The sequence below is a fragment of the Coenobita brevimanus genome, chromosome 71 (genome assembly GCF_032717465.1).
Source record: "Coenobita brevimanus isolate Jiangsu-jjx chromosome 71, ASM3271746v2, whole genome shotgun sequence".
NCBI classification, from domain to species: domain Eukaryota; kingdom Metazoa; phylum Arthropoda; class Malacostraca; order Decapoda; family Coenobitidae; genus Coenobita; species Coenobita brevimanus.
In genome coordinates, this window is record NC_137024.1 from 50,310,193 (window position 1) to 50,327,286 (window position 17,094).

Consider the following 17,094-nt stretch of genomic DNA (forward strand, 5'->3'; position numbering starts at 1 on the left):
CCTATGATAACTGTTAAACCTTTAAAGATCTTTATACCCAGCAAAGTACAACTCTTTAGCTTTAAAATGAGTGGGGTTCCAGTGTCCTATGATTATTTATTGTAGAGCAGCGGCTGAGAACATAAGTGTTTAAACGTTCTGGAATGGGGACTGACATTCCAATGACACACATTCCAAAATGGGGACCAACCTTTATAGGATAAAGAGCTGAAGTATAAATCTGTTGTAGTACGGTACTCACTACAGTATATGTTACTGTTTAACAAAATACATTTCATCCCATGAAGAAAAGGTAAACCAAGTAGCTCTGAGAGTTACCAGATGCTACATTTTGGATGAAAATTATTGGATGATGTGACATGACTTACTATCTTGATTGCATTTTACTTCATAAATCACAAACGGAACGCCTGGATAGACTATATGTTGTAAATCTGTTTAACATGATTTTTGCCTAATTGTTTTTGGAGGATTGTTGTTAAACAAGATTCAGATTCCAAAAACAGTTTCAAAATATTAGGAAATCATGTAGTAAATATCTTAGTTATTAGTTTTGGTATGTCATCATACACTATTCACTTTATTCTTGCTCAAGTTGATTGATTTTTCTTTCATTCATTTCATTCTTTTATACTCATTAACCAACTAACCTTCTTTTAACACAGCATTTTTCGTTTTTCGTTTTTAAAGGCTCCAACATGCTTGCATGTGTCGGCCTTGGTCACCTAATGGCGGCTCTCCACGCTGCACGATCCATTGCAGCCTCCCTGTTCAATCCCTTAACCCTAAGGTCACACTTAATGACCTCGTCCCATGTCTTTCTCGGTCTACCCCTCATAACCCCACCCCCAGTATTAACACTTCTCACCTTCCTCACCCAATTATCATCCCCCATCCTCTCCACATGTCCAAACCACCCCAGTCTACCTCTCCTCATCACAACACCAATACACTTCAGTCCCATCCTACCTCTCAACTCTTCCATTGTAAACCCAGCCCCTCCAGGCCTTGGACGCAGGGACACACTGCACATCCACCTAATCATTGTCATTTCTGTACGTCTGAGCCAGCGAATATCTTCCTCCTTCACTGCCCAGGTCTCACTGCCATACAGCATTACACTCCTAACACATGCTGCATACAAAGACCCCTTAGCACGTAGGGAGAGCCCTCTCAGTGTCAGGAGAGGCAAGAGCTCCCTGAACTTCTTCCAACCACTTCTCACCCTAGCCACAGAGCTAGCTCCTGCCCCACCTCCAGCACACAACATGTCTCCCAAATAACAAAACTCTTCCACACACTCAAGAGATTCACCAGCAAGTTCAATCCTTTCACGTCTAACAATCTCAACCTGCTCACCCCGGCACGCTGTACACATAAAATCAGCATTATCTCGCAGTCTACCTCTGATACCACTACATCTCTTATGCACCCACTTATCACACACACCGCACAAGATGGAATTACTTCCTACGCCCTTGTGGCAAACTGCACATGGCCACTCTCCCTCGTCTTTGACAGTACCACCACCAACCCTAGATATCATCACTTTCGCTTTATCTGCATTTACCCTTAAACCCTTTTGCCCCATACCATCTCTCCACTTCCTAAACCTTTCCTCCGCCTCCATTTCATTCTCTGCAATCAACACCAAATCATCAGCATACAACAACTCCCACGGGAGTCCATTTCTAAAGTCACGTGAAAGGGCTCCAAGTACCATGATAAACAACATGGGACTCAAGACTGACCCCTGATGCACACCAACATTCACGGAAAACTCATCACTCAAATCTCCATTCACTCTCACCTGGGTGTGCGCACCCACATACATGGCCATACCCACCCTAACCAGCCACTCCTCCAAGCCAAGCTTTCTCATTGCCCACTTCACCACCTCTCTAGGGACTCTGTCAAAGGCCTTTTCCAAATCAACAAAAACAAAATAAAGATCCCTTTTCCTACCAATATATTTTTCCTGAAGCTGTCGAACAATGAATATGGCATCAGTGGTCCCCCTACCTGGCATAAACCCAAACTGCATCTCATCAATATTCACTCTTTCTCTAATTATACCTTCTAAAACTCTCTCCATTACCTTCATTATCTGATCTAAAAGCTTTATACCTCTATAATTTCCTCTTTCCAGGGCATATCTTCCATAATTGTCTTATCATTGAAAAACATTATATGCTGGGGATACCTTTGTGCATCTTTACTGGCTTATTATTCTTCTTCAGTTTATTACAGTACTCATTTTATTGTATTTATTGTTTGTTTATTTTTTTCCCATTCATCATCTAATCCATTTTCATAAATTTGAGCTTGACTAAAAACTTTCTGTCAGCCTTAACTTTATGGCTCCTTGGTTTTAATCAATCAATTGCTGAACCCCTGCAACCTAAGGACATGCATTTATTTAAATCTTTCTCTGAATAGACAATATGATGCAGTGTAGGGAAGACCTCTTTTAGTGAAGTGCATAATGAAGGCTATAGCTAACTTTTGAGAATCAAAGAAGTCTCTGCTGAGTTAAAATATTGTAATCTGTTGGTAATAAAAATATAGAGTACATCCTCATGTCCAAAAGGTTAAAGAATTTTCATACAGTACCTTATTGAGTACTTATTTCATTACCACCACATCCATTTCTTGCTCATGTTATACATTTACTGTATACTCTGTAATAGTTCTATTTTTTTACATTTTTTGTTTTTTACTTAACCACTTCAGTTTATATCAGTACTGAGAAGTGGTTGAGATTATGATGAGGAGGAGGAAGAGGAGCTGGTATTACTTTTTCCTTAATGCATATTGTAAGTAAACAAAGTACCTCTTACTTCATCCTACTATTTTAGATCAAGAGCGAGCAGAGCTTAGTTTGATACTTATTAGGTGGCAGCACAGACAGTGTTTGTCACATCTGTACACTTCCCACTTAAAATGTGCTGACCAGAATACTTTTCATTCTCACACCCTGTGTAATCAGCTCACTGAAAGATGATTGGAGCCAATGATTGTTCAAGATTTAGGAGCTTCCTGTACCACAATAGTGAACTCAGATGATAAGATCTTGACTGAAATTTCTTCTGTTGTTCTGTGTCCTTGCATAAAATACCTTCTGCCACTCTAAGAACTACCGGTACCCTTTTGATTCCTCATTGAAGTGCTGTACTGATGTTTGTCAAAACTTTGTGGTAATTGTTGTTTCATATACCTGAAGTACAATACCAGGCAAAATCTTTCCTCAGCAGTTATATTTAACCTAGTTCTTTCTGGGCAAACAGACCCAGTGACTACAGACAAGCAACTGCTTCTGTGAGACCATCCTTCAGGCACAGTACAGTACAGTACAGTACATACACTGTGTAGGAAACTGGCATCCTTTTGTGATAGACAGTGCCTCACCATGGTCTTTCTCCACAGCAAGGTGATGAGGTTGTCTTCTGGGTGGAGCTGCTTCACTTTATACAAAATGGATAGTGCCACCACATGTAGGCCCGTCATCAGAGCCTTTGAAGTAGTTTACAGTATACTAGTAGTCTTTGCATTTACAGTATTTTAATTGAGTCTTCATTTTACTTTGCAGACCACCTCTGTGCATCAATATATTAACAACAATAACAATAACAGTAGCAGTAGCAGTACATCACGAGGACTGAAAGGAGGGGGGGAGGAAGAAGCAATGTCTTCTGAAGCTTCTGATCCTCACTCCACACCACCCTCCTCTGTATCCTCTGTTAGTGATGATACAGTAAGTAGTCATTGCTCAGTCTTTGTTCCTTTCTGTAATGTTTCAAATCATCTCCAATTTCTTGGTAATTTTTCTCCACCAGTAAATTTGTTACTTAACCTCTGCAATCATGACATTTTGTATATTATTCATGCTATCTCCAGATGATTTTTGTCGTCTTAGGATAGGCTTTCAAACTGGCAGAGTTAGTAGTAGGCTTCATTTAACCATTCATTACAAGGGAGCTTTCCTTAGCTGAAGAAAATTGTCTAATAATGATAATGAAGACACCATCCTAGTGAAGGGTTTTAAGATGGTATCATAACCAGTGGGGTATTTCACCATCCATATTGCCATTTGTTGTCATACATTGGAATTAGTGCACATATTCAAAGAATGAGTTGAAGCACTAAATATTAAGATGTGGTGAAGTGATTAGTATTAACATCTTGGAATGTTGCAGGACTCAGACCCAGCAGTGGACATGAGTGAAGGCAGCCGTGACAGCTCCCCAAACCTACTCCACCACCACCATCGTAACAATAGCCACCATCATACACAACCTCCTACTTCACCCAGCCCTGTTACAACCGCCCCTCATTCCCGACCAATCTCCACCTCCAACGATTCTGGGTTAGGGATTAAGCAGCAGCATACGGGTGGTCGTCAAGAATACACAGGAGTACAAGGTTGGGGAGCAGGGGGACATGGAGCAGTCTCCCCTGTGCATCACAATACAAGTCCTGCAAAACCATGGCCTAAGCATAGGAGATATTCCCATTCTTCACAAGGTTAGCCACTCTTTTGTTGTCTGTCATACTTAGGTGCACAAGTATATGTTTTTCTAAAACAGTTCTTTAAATATCAGGTACTTTGTGACTGCTACACTTTGAAATTTTCATACCAAAATAATGTACTGTAGTGTCTAGCATGTTCTCAGTATTTCATGTATTACATACCAGAGTTCATACTTGTATTCAGATTGTCTCCTAATTGAGACAGCATTTCTTGAAGTGGGTGTTCATAACTGGAGCTTGTTCTAGATTTTAAAAGGAGTTTAGTTGTATAAGCCATGTTCATGAATAGCAACATTAATGACGTAGGCCATAATACTCATAACTAATGCATGATTGTGAAAACATGACTTCTTCCGCCAGTACAGTATTTTGTAGTAGTTTCATCAAGTAGTGATACGGTTTCCTCTCGTAAGGTCATCATATATCGTAGTTATTTTCTTCATTGTTATTGTTGTTTTTATTATTATCATTGTTATTATTTTATCATTATTATTATTATTTCCTTTAGCTGTATTATTTTTGTGGTATAAGTACCGCTACAGGCGACCCCCACTATGAACAGTCACGCTATGAAAATTTACGTAACAGAGATTGCATTTTTGCTACCCTTCATTCACCTAACAAATTTTTTTCCGTGGACAGTTTTAAACTAAGCATACTCTCAGTCAGCAGATTCCACCACAGCACCACTGTCAGTGAAAATGTGCACCATTCACTTCTTCCCTACTATCCAAAACAGTACAGTACATTACAGGCAACCACCCCATTTCCCGGGGGTTAGGTGACACAGACACCCGTGAATTTGGAATTTCCGTGTAATTTTGATGGCATTCTGACAAAATGCCTCTATGGTAGCTTATAATCCCATTAACCCCTACACGCCGGGGGATTTACGATGTCACACGCTTCTGTACAGGGGATTTCCGTGATTTTGGAAAAAATACCTGTACTTCAAATCCTCATAGCTGCCAGACTGTAACAGCTAGAGAAAAAATTAAAGATACAGAAGACTCATCAACTTTTCCTCTTTCAAATGAAAGTATCCCCACACGTCCAGGTGGTCCCATTGATGAGTAAGGATAAGATAAAGTTCAAAGGGTGGCAGGAAGACGCTTGCAGCTATACATGTCAACCAATATTGCTCTGAGCCCAAAATCATGACCACTTTACATGTCAACTGGCGCATTCGGGTTAAGCCCCTAGAAACCATCACAGGAACTTAAAACTGGCTTAAAACAGCACAAATATATGCTGTACTGTACTGCTGTACAGTACAGTACATTCAATCCTCATAAATCACGTGTTCATAAATCACGAATTCGTAAATCATGGCCAAGTGGCTGTCAGACTGCCGCCAACCTTAAATCACTGTTAAGTCACGAAAATCGTCGACCTAGGCACCCAAGTGGGCCTTTTCCGAGGAGAACCGTAAACTGTGGCATTCAAACTGAAAATCGCGACCCAACAACCAATCAACACGCGTCCCGGGTGGCAAGTGTGCATACTAATGCCGCCATGTTGTTGTTGTTCTTGTCCTGCCAGTCCGCACACTACAGACCGTCCCCATGGAGTGCGAGAGCTAACTGCCTCTTTTGTCTAACTTCCACCCGTCTCCTACCTGCCATGACCCCCCTCCCGACCCCCCGATGAAGCGCTCTAAGCAGTATGGCATCAGGAAGCCGGCGCCGTTGTCGTACAGTCAACATTTGGCGTTCATTCGTCGTGTTGAGAAGGGAGAGAAGTTTTCAAAGTTGGCGATAGAGTTTGGGAAGAACGAGTGCTGAGAGGTTCTAAGTTCTTCTCAACACCACCCCACTCCATTCACTTACGCAATTTCGTCATAGGATTAAGATCCCTTAACATTGCTTATTCCTATTTAGTACATGCACTGAATATTCCTAAATTTATATGTTTGTGTTTGATGGTGCCTAGATCGGCGTAGGTAGGGTGCTCTGGGGGCAGGTTGGCTGAAGTCCAGACCCAAATTAATTTTTCACATAAGAGTTATTATTCATAAATCATGGAGTTCGTAAATCACAGCAGGGGTCCAGACCCAAATTGCCGCGATTAACGAGGATTGAGTGTATACAGTTTACTTCAATAAGAATTAACCTGTAAATGGGTTTGATTATAAGAAATTTTGTTGTTGCTGACTGCCACTGACACTGTGACAGTGTGCACAGACCTAGAAAACCATATCTGGGACCAGAAAACACCATAAAATATCACAAGTATATACTGAAGTACTGTATAAAAACCTTAGTAACAAATATGCATTTAATGGTTACTGGTATGGATAAAATAAGCTAGGGCAAATTATATTCCATCATCATCATCCGGACTGCCTTTCCCACCTTAGGGCAGGGTGAGGAGTAGCAGTGTCCAGACTGCCCAAATTTGCCCGGTCCAATGGACCACGATTCCATTCGCTCACCATTCAAGCCCCTGGAATCCTGGCTGTATCTGATACGCCAAAAACATTCACCACGTTCTGTAGCATCACATAAATGTATCCAATAGAGTCAGTCTGGATGCTGTCATGTTAAAAAGGGGTGCCAAATCCTTGATCATGTGCTTCTCCTCTCAATATTCATCCAGCCAGCTTGATCTCTTGTCAGTCCCGTAGCCTCACTGACTTCCAAACCTCTCTTCCTCACATACTCATCCACCATATCCCTCCACCTTCTCCTTGGCCTACCTCGCCTCCTCCTACCTTCAAATTCGGTCAGATATACCTTTTTCACCACCATCCTGTTACCCATTCTCTCCACACGATCATACCATCTCAGCACACTCTCTTCGATTCTAGTGTCCACAGTCTTCCTCACTCCACGTCTTTCACGAATTACATTATATCGTATCCCAGCCACTCTCTGTACTCCATATACATTCCTCAGCAGTCCCATCTCCACTGCCCTCACTCTTGAATTTTCATTTTAATGCCACAACATAGTCTCACATCCATATGTTTAAGTTGGCACTAATACTCCTTCATGTAAGGGTTGTGCAGCTGCAGCACTCAAGCCTTTGTTTCTTATCAAGGGCTTCACAGTACAAGCTACTTTCCTTCCTTGTGTCGCTCTGCTTTCCACTTCTTTTGCATATTGTCCTCTCTTTTCTATCACTGTACCCAGGTATTTGAACTCTCACCAATTCCAGTCTCACTCCATTCACTGTAACATCGCAGTGGGAGTCACCATCTCTTTCAGTAACAATCACTTTACTCTTTTCTGCATGTACTTTCAAGGCACAACACTCACAGACGTCAGTGAAACTCTGCACTAGTCTACCAAGTTCGTGTCTGGTATTGGCAAGTAGTACTGCATCATCACCGTACAACAAATTTGAGATATTCCATCTATCACCATTCATTACCAGTGCCATCCCCCTCTCCATTACTCGTGTTTTTACTTCTCTCATTACCCCATCCATATATATATTGAACAATAATGGAGACATCACACAACCTTGTCGCACATCCATACCAATCATGAACCATTCACTTAGATGCCCATTAACCCTTACACATGCTTCACTACCGTCATAAAAACTCTTTATGACACCTAGTAGCGTACCATCTACACTGTACATGTGCAAAACTTTCCACAATCCTTCTTTGTCTGCTTTGTCGTATGCTTTTTCCAGATCCATGAATGCCATAAACACCTTATTGTCCTTCTCACAAGCCTTCTCTGCTGTCTGTCTCAATGCATATATTTCATCCACACATCCTTCGCCACTCCTAAAGCCACCCTGTTCATCACTCACCAGGACTTCTGAAATCTCTCTTACTTTCTCTATAATAATTCTTCCATATACAGTACCTTCCCTACCACACTCAATAAACTTATGCCACGATAATTCTTGCACTCACTTCACTCACCTTTATTTTTGTACAGGGGTACAATCACAGCCTTTTTCCACTTTCACTCATCCATGCCTTCTTACATATCTCCAACAAACATTTCATTCCACTTTCTCCACTACACGTAATCATCTCTGCATACACCTCGTGAACCCCAACTGCTTTCCCATTTTTCAGCTGCTTCGCAACCTTCTTCACCTATGCAAGTGTTACATTTCCTGGCACTGCATTCCTTCTCTCCACACCCCCAAAACCAGTCATGTTTACAGTGTCTCTGCTCTCTCTGTTCCCATTCATCAGACTATAAAAATATTCTTTCTATCTGGTGCTAACTTCATCCCCATGGGTTAATAATCTACCACTTACAACCTTCAAACTTTCACATTTCTCTCCGCTGTCACTTCTACATTTCCGCACCTCTTTCCAGAATAACTTCCTATTGTCCCAGTAATTTGCATTCATTTTTCTTCCTGGGTCATCATTTACCTCCTCCTTTTTTCTCTTCACTAGTCTCTTTACATGCATCTTGCCCGCAATATATGCAGTTCTTATTTCAGTTGAACCCCTGTCCAGAACCTTTCTAGCCACTTCTTCCTCTTATCCTCCACTGCTCTCTTAACCTCTTCATCCCATCATCCTGTACTTTTCTTCTTTGTTGTTACTTTTGCCACACCACACACTACTTTAGCATTCCTAACAAAGCAATCCCTATATGCATTCCACAGGCCCTCCGGATCCATTTCATTCCAATTCACTGATTCTAACTCCTCCCCTACTTTGGTCCCCTGTTTATCTGCCACATCTTTGATCCTCAGCGTCTCGGCTTTCAGTCTCTCCCCGACTGCTCCTCTCTTCCCTGATCCACCTCACTCCTCTCAGCTTAATCTTGCATACCACAATCATATGATCTGACAGACCTCCACACATTGTCCTCTAACGGTCCTCGTATCTGCAGCCATTCCCAGCATCGACCTCTCTATGAGCACGTAATCAATCAGGCAATATTCAACACGATCCCCGTTCCCTCCATACCATATATATTTATGTGCATCTTTGAGGTACGGGTTACAAATGCTCAACCTCCTTTCCTGACACGTATCCTTCAGTTGGTTCCCATTATCATTTTCTCCTGGTACGCCATTACAACCCATTATGTCATCCTCAGAACCGGTGCCTACTCTTCAATTCATATCATCCATTTCGATCACTTTATAGCTCTTGGGCATTTCTCCCATTGATTCACCCATCTCATCCCAAAACCTGTCTTGCTTTCTCTCCTGTCTTCACATGGTGCATATGCAACAATTACAGCCACTTTCACCTTCTCAAACTTGAACTTGAGATACATACATATCGAGCTGACACATTTGTAATTTCTCATTCCACTCTGCCACACTTCATTCATCAGCAAAGCAACTCCTTACATGCATCTTCCTCTCCCATTCATGCCCAACCCCACACACTTTACACCCTTCCACTCCTCCGCTTCACACCCATTCATCTTTGTTTCACACAGTGCCATCACAGCATATCTCACACCCTTAAACACATCCACCACTTCCACCCTTTTGCTCTCCTCATTCACACCTCTTACATTCCACTTGGCCATGCAAATCTGCCCTTTTGGTACTTTTCTTAATTCTGTGTGGAACTACACCTCACATTGTAGTAAGGCAGTTACAATTAAGCATGCTTAAAATCTGCTTAGGTTCAGCTTTTAAGTTACCTTCATCCAGTGAAACAGGAGGTAGCTAAGTAGACTAGTCAGATGGGTACAGTTACAGAACTTAGGAAGGAAGTGATCTTATAATTCATTACTAGAGTGAGTGAAGATTGAGAGGAAATGCAAAATACAGGTGAGAAGGATATTGCTCAGTTCTTCCAGGATGATGATTCCTTGGTCAGTATGCAGTTCCTCAGAGACAGAGGTCTTGGAGTTTTCATTATTTGTATATATTTTGATAAAATCTCCACTGCTACTGTATGTGCATCTCTCACAACTCAATTTTAATTCCGTTTGAATTTTTGCATATCTTTCCATTGGCAGTGGGATCCTCCAACTTAGAGGCTGCCATTGTGATGCTGTTTTCACTGCATTACCAGTCTTTTGCAAAACCATTAGGTATGGATAGGAAGTTTCAGTCATTTATAATGGCATCACTTTAGGGCATGAAGGTTGCGTAGTGCAGCATAGGTTAGATTTGGGTAGGTTAGGTTAACCCAAATCCATCCCAATGCCCTGGCCATCTTAATCCACTTCAGGAAATGCAAACTTGCCTTTCCCTGCAATTCTCTGCTTTTATTTGAATGAATGCATAGAAAATACTTCTGTAATCCCAATACAGTATTTTTCTTAACTAATAGCAGTGGTCCCTGACACTGCCCATAACTACATGGTAGTTGAGGTGGTCAGATTCAGCAACATCCTCAGGCAGGTAGTCATATATGAGACAGCACAGTAGATATCATCGCCATCTAAAAATTCCAGATTTTCCTTGGGTCAGTAAACTATTTTAGCAAAATTTTATATTTTTCCTGTATTTTATGGCATCTGTAAGTTCAGTTAAATCCCAGTTGAATATTACAAAGTGCAAAAGAATTATATTTGTCTATGTACATTCCCTTTGGGGCTGGGTGAATGCAGGGCCTTGACCCATCATCATCGATCATAGGGCACAAACAGTACACAGCATCCCCACCCTAACCCACCTTGGAAGTAGTTTGGCCCCCCCCCCCCCCTGTAATTCTTTGGTTTCAATTGAAAGAATGCATGGAAAGTACTTCTGTAATCCCAGTTTTCTTTCTGAATCATAGAAGTGGTTCTTGACCATGCCCACACCCACATGGTGCATGGGTGCATGTGCATGTGTCACGGTGACCAAAGCAACAGGATGACTGATGGCTGGCTGCCTCTGCTATCTGTCACTCTGCCACAGCCGCCACGCTTGGTACCTCGAGCTGTGTGTGTGCATGGTGTCACAGTGACTATGACAGCAGGATGACTGAGTAGAGGACTGCACCCCCCGAGGGGGTTGCATGTGTGCATGGGCATGATTGAATGTGTCACAGTGACATGAAGTTACAGGGGGTCCACATTGAAATTTACATATGAGAACAAAGAGAAATTAAGTAAAACATGGGGGGAAGGGCATATTTGCCCTGTCTGGGGTGGGTTAGGATTAAGCTGTTTCATGCCAGACTTACCCTAAATTAAGTCATTTGTGATAGATTTGACCATCAAAATCCATCCATCCATCCATCATCTAATCCTACGTTGCCCCATGAGGAGCATAGGAACCCGGGGCTAGGAAAGTTGGTCCTGGCATTTAAGATGAGAGTGACCAGCCTCACTCATCCCTGAGTGGCATTACGTGAGCAATAAACCCCAACCACTCCATAGATATAAACCTTCACCCACTCAGTCTGATTGGAGCACCTTTATTACACACTAAACCACCAGGAGCCAAAATTTGGTTATATGGTTACCACCCAGCATAGTAAATGGTTTCCTGGTGATCAGGAAACCATTTGGCGTGTCACTCAGTGTAGAGTCACCCACAGGCAGAAGGAAAAGGAAAGAATGAAGGAAAGAAAGACACAAGAGGGAGTGTAAAGTCGCCTGCAGGCAGAAGAAAGAGGAAAGAAGGAAAGACAGAAGATCAAGTACAGTTAATTGCACAATAAACTGCTAGGTAAATCTAGAAATGTTATTATAGTTCCTGTTTATATGAAACTGCAAATTGATAGGTCTTTTCAAATTATATTCATTTTACCCCTACACAATTCAGCTTTGGAAACACCTCTTTTAATGAAGGATTATGTCTACTTCAACAACATAATACATTAGCTTATTCTTAATACCTCTAAACAGGTCTATTCAAGTTAGGAGAAACCCTTTATAGGAAAAGAATTGAAAGATGGAAGTGGCAAAAGTACAGGTTATTGTGCATGTCACAAGAGTTGGGGAAAACATACAACGCCCATATATTCCCCATGATTTGGAAGTTGCAAATAAAAAGGGTAGGGATAGGGGGCTGGAAACTTTTCCTTATATTGGCGCATGAGTTCCAAGCATCATACTGTGTATGACACAGGAGGAGGAAGTTAAATTTCAGCCACTCAGGCCCATGCACCTCATATGAAATAATATAAGCATGCCTGTTTTCAGTTTTTCCCTGTTAGAGGCTATGTGTTGTAAAACCACAGTACTCTGTCTGTAGATGCTTGCTGATGGTATGTCCAGGATATCTTGTATTTGTAAATTTATACTAATGTGAGGATACTGTGTGTCAGGATCTCCATCAGGTGGGGGTGAAGGACGTAACAGTGGTGGCAAGAGTAGCAGCAAATACATAACCGGAGATGGTGGCAGTGGTAGCTCCTCCACAGCTGGTGGTAGTGGGAACAGTGCAAGATACCATCGCATCTATAACAATAATAACAAACGTAAGAAGTCAACTCGACGGGACTCTGACGGACGGAGTGAAGCACGAGACGCACACCGGTGATTCCTGGCACATTCGTGCCCACCTCTCTGTGATTCCACCTGCATCCTTCTTCAGCAAGGTTGCACCTGAGTCCTCTTTTTGTTTTCTCATGTGCTATTTCTCTTTTAGTGGAGGGGAGAGGGGGGAGTGAAATGAATTTGGCAGTTTTTGCGTGGACCCCTTTAGAGATTGAGTGACTAGCCACTAGCTTTTTTGTGGTGGCATCTGGACCCAAATACTGTGCATCAAGCCCATACCCACGCAAATTTGTGTTGATGTTTTTGTCTTCTTCCACAGACTGTGAAGGTTTTTAGCAGACCAATAACTTTAGAACTCAATTTTAGAGTTTTATTTATATTCTTTAAGCTCAACTTGGCTGTTCTTGATGACTGTCTTCATAGTCATCTGAGTCATTTCAGATAATCATTTTATATGAGTTTAACTTGGAGATTGTTTGAGCAGTCTCCTCAAGTCATTAAGGTTAATGTCATGTGACACATCAGGGGATTGTTGGATGAATATCTATGGCCTATGCAAAAACAAAAAAAATGTGTATCTTAAACAACAACAAAAAATAAAATAAAATAAAAAAATTTAAATTAGTTGCAAGAATGGCTAGAACCATAGAGGATGCTTCCTATTAGAATCTGTCATTAGAGAAGTTTATGTGTATGTATATAAAGTATTCATATATTTTGTGATGTGTTTTCTGTTTATTTGTGTAAACAATGTATGTGGTGTGTGTATATATATGATATATGCAAGTCTAGATTATATTTACATTAATGCATTTTCTTTTCTGAATTTTAGCATTGAAAATTTGGAATGTATGATTGTGTGTGTATATGTGTTTGAGACTCATACACATGCATAACTGTGTCTTTATTCAGGCATATATATATATATATATTTATATATATATATAGATATATATATATATATATAGATACATATATATAGATAGATAGATAGATAGATATATAGATATATATATAGATATAGATAGATAGATATCTAGATATACATATATATATATATATATATATATACACACATACATATATATATATATATATATATATATATATATATATATATATATATATATACACACATATATATATATATATATATATATATATATATATATATATATATATATATATTTATATTTATATCTATCTATCTATCTATATATATATATATTGGTGTGTGACTGTTCATACTTGTTTCATGTAAAGTTTCTCATGGATGCTTGCTTGAATGAGGTGTGAGTATGGCACAGTTGTTTGAGGGCAACATACATGGGTGTGATGGGGTGGGAATCATGTGGTTAGGGAGGGGAGGGTTATTTAACTTATTGTAATTGATTCATGTCGGACCAAAAATCATTGTTGACAGAGAAGAAATAGCTCTTTTGCTGGATATTGTTGTGCATCTCAGTAGTGTTGTTGTTGTTGTTGTGAGATTGATGGGAGGTGTGGACGTATTCTGGCTGCACACTGATGCCCCCACGCTGAGAAGTAACCTCTGCCGAGACTCATTACAGGGTAATAACTCTTGACAACTGAGCTAAATATGATGGTTGGTAATTGTGCATTTTATTGTTATTATATTTAATATTGTTGGTATTTTTGTATTTATTTATTATTATATATTATTACTGTACACCTGGGAACCATGTACTACTCTGGGTGGTAACCATATAACCAAATTATGATGCTTTATGGTTTAGTGGGTAATTACAGCACTCCAGTTGGATTGAGCCAGTGCAGGTTTATATTCAGGGGATGGTTGGGGTTTGTTGCTCATGTAATGCCGCTCAGGGATGAGTGAAGCTGGTCACTCTCATCTTAAATACCAGGACCAATTTGCCTAGCCCTGGGCTCGTACACTCCTGATGAGGCAACGTAGGATTGGAGAATGGATGGATTATTATTATTATTATTATTAATGTTGTCATTAATATTACCTTATTGTTTATAATAATCCATCCATCCATCATCACTCCTATGTCACCCCACAGAGAAGTGCAGGAGCCTGGGGCTAGGCAAGGTGGTCCTGACATTTAAGATGAGAGTGACCAGCCTCACTCATCCCTGAGTGGCATGAGATGAGCAATAAACCCCAACCATCCCATGGATGTAAACCTGCAGTGACTCAGTCTGATTAGAGTACCTTAATTACCCACGAAACCACCAGGTGTCATTATTTGGTTATATGGCTACCACCCAGCATTGTAAATTTGGCTTGTCACTCTGTGTATTTATAATACTAATAATTATTATTATTATTATTTTTGTGTAAAGGCAGCAGTCGTGTGGGGGATCTGTGACTAGGATCGGTTTCCGATTGCATATTTTCCTAGATTGTGATTTACTGTGCCAAGAAAGTACTTTTGCCTAATAGTGGTTGGTGTACAGTGGAGTTCATCCAAAAATCATTATCTAAGTCATACAGAGAAGTCCATATCAGTTACGTTCTTATAAATTAATGTTCTAATTCAGTAAGAGAATATTTTCCTATGTGAATGAGTGTAGTTGTACCATAGTTATTTATTGTATTATTATAATTGCATTCGAGGCCTATATAGGTTGTATGATAACGTACATTGAATCAACATGAGTTGTCCCCATGTTGTGAAAGAGGAAGGGATGTGCCTGCAGGCAGAACACGGGCCAATATATAATAAACCAAAATATGAAACTCACCACCCATATCAACTCTCCATTTATGACCATTAAGAGAACATTTTCAAACAGCAGAAAGCATATTTGAATGAGGAGCAGTATATCCCAGTGGAGCATAGCGAAAGAATTGTGCTGGGTAGTGAGTGTAACAGCTTGCCAAATAACCTCTTTAGCCACACAGCTGAGTGATATTACATGAACCTAATGGTGTAATATTTTCTCAGGGCTCACCTCCAAATTCAGCTCAGATTTTTTGCTCAAGTAACCTAAATTCATAATCAAAATGTTCACTGGTCCTGACAAATGGATGGAAACCAGTTCTGTTATTCAAGTTTTTATGAATTTTGGGTTGAGCTTTGAGTTTGTATTGCAAGTTTGAATTCTAAAATACCAAAAGAAGTGGGAATTTTCTTGCATTATTGAACTCTTATTCTTGTTACATAAAGAATATATTGATATTGTTTGCAAAGGTCTTGCTTTGGGAGCCGCCAAAATTTTATGTAATGACTGATGATGTGATATCTGTGTCATGAAATATGTTATTGTTCGGTATTGACAGTATTGTTATAGCTGGAGACCTGACTGCCAAACTCATGAGCTTGGCTTTTGTGATGCCTCATTTTCACTGCTTGTAATCACAGAGGATTGTGTGTCTTACCATCTCTTCAGCAGTTTGAGTCAGCAGTCCCAGTCTTTCCTCATTAAACAATGTAATGGTTTCCTGTCACCTTGGAAACCATTTACAAAGCTGGATGGTAACCATATACCCAAATTATGAGGTAGAGAGAAGCCCCTATGGTGCCCCTGTTAAGTAGTTGGAGAGTTGCAAATGCTGTGTCCCAACCAGAAACCAAACCTCCACACTAATCCCCACACCTCTCTGTGGCAAGGAAGTCTCAGCTACAAGGGAACAATGTTTCACTGTACGGGAAGGCTTTGCACGGGCCGTTGCTTCCCTGTGGTTGATGGGTCTGCCCAGCCAGACAAACTGGGGTGAATCAACAGAAACAACCGGTGTAAAGTGAGGGGACTGTCATACTGCTCTACAGGTGGGTTAGCAAATGTATACATAGCTTTGTAATTACAAGTGAGGAAATGGACATCTGATGCTTTTAAATTGTATATCAGCATTGTGATGTAAAGGTTGCATGGAGGGCAAGGATCATAGCAGCAACTATTTATTTTACCTTTTTATTTTGCCATACTGTAATAGTGTACTTAGAGCAGTGTGGTAGAAATTTGATGGCTTGAACAGTCTTACTGATGTGACAACTGCAGTAGTCTTCATTGTTCAGTTGTGGTCAGGTGTTCATTTCCATCCAGATGTCCCTAACCTGTAAATATATCACTCTTACTCATGATCATGGAACATAATACCGATAGACTGTAACTGCATACCAACTCCTAGTGGGCATGTTTGAGATTCATTCCTGAAACGTGTATGATGGCACAACATTTACAAGTTAGTGGTGTCAAAATAGAAAGGAATATCTGGCTGCAATGATGACTAATGGAAGCATGT

General features: G+C 40.5%; 1 protein-coding gene across 2 annotated transcripts in view; it reads left to right on the forward strand.

Moving 5' to 3' along the window:
* The window catches only part of LOC145406638 (terminal nucleotidyltransferase 4B-like), a 170,307-nt gene extending 156,542 nt beyond the window's left edge, over positions 1-13,765 (forward strand). The window contains exons 8-10 of one of the 2 annotated variants that reach the window (XM_080277715.1): positions 3,590-3,754; positions 4,197-4,524; positions 12,689-13,765. In XM_080277715.1, the coding sequence (XP_080133841.1) occupies positions 3,590-3,754; positions 4,197-4,524; positions 12,689-12,903 (708 nt within the window). In that variant the 3' untranslated portion in view covers positions 12,904-13,765. The remainder of the gene's footprint in view (positions 1-3,589; positions 3,755-4,196; positions 4,525-12,688) is intronic. The other variant, XM_080277716.1, reaches the window with a different exon arrangement.
* Positions 13,766-17,094: the final 3,329 nt, after the last annotated feature.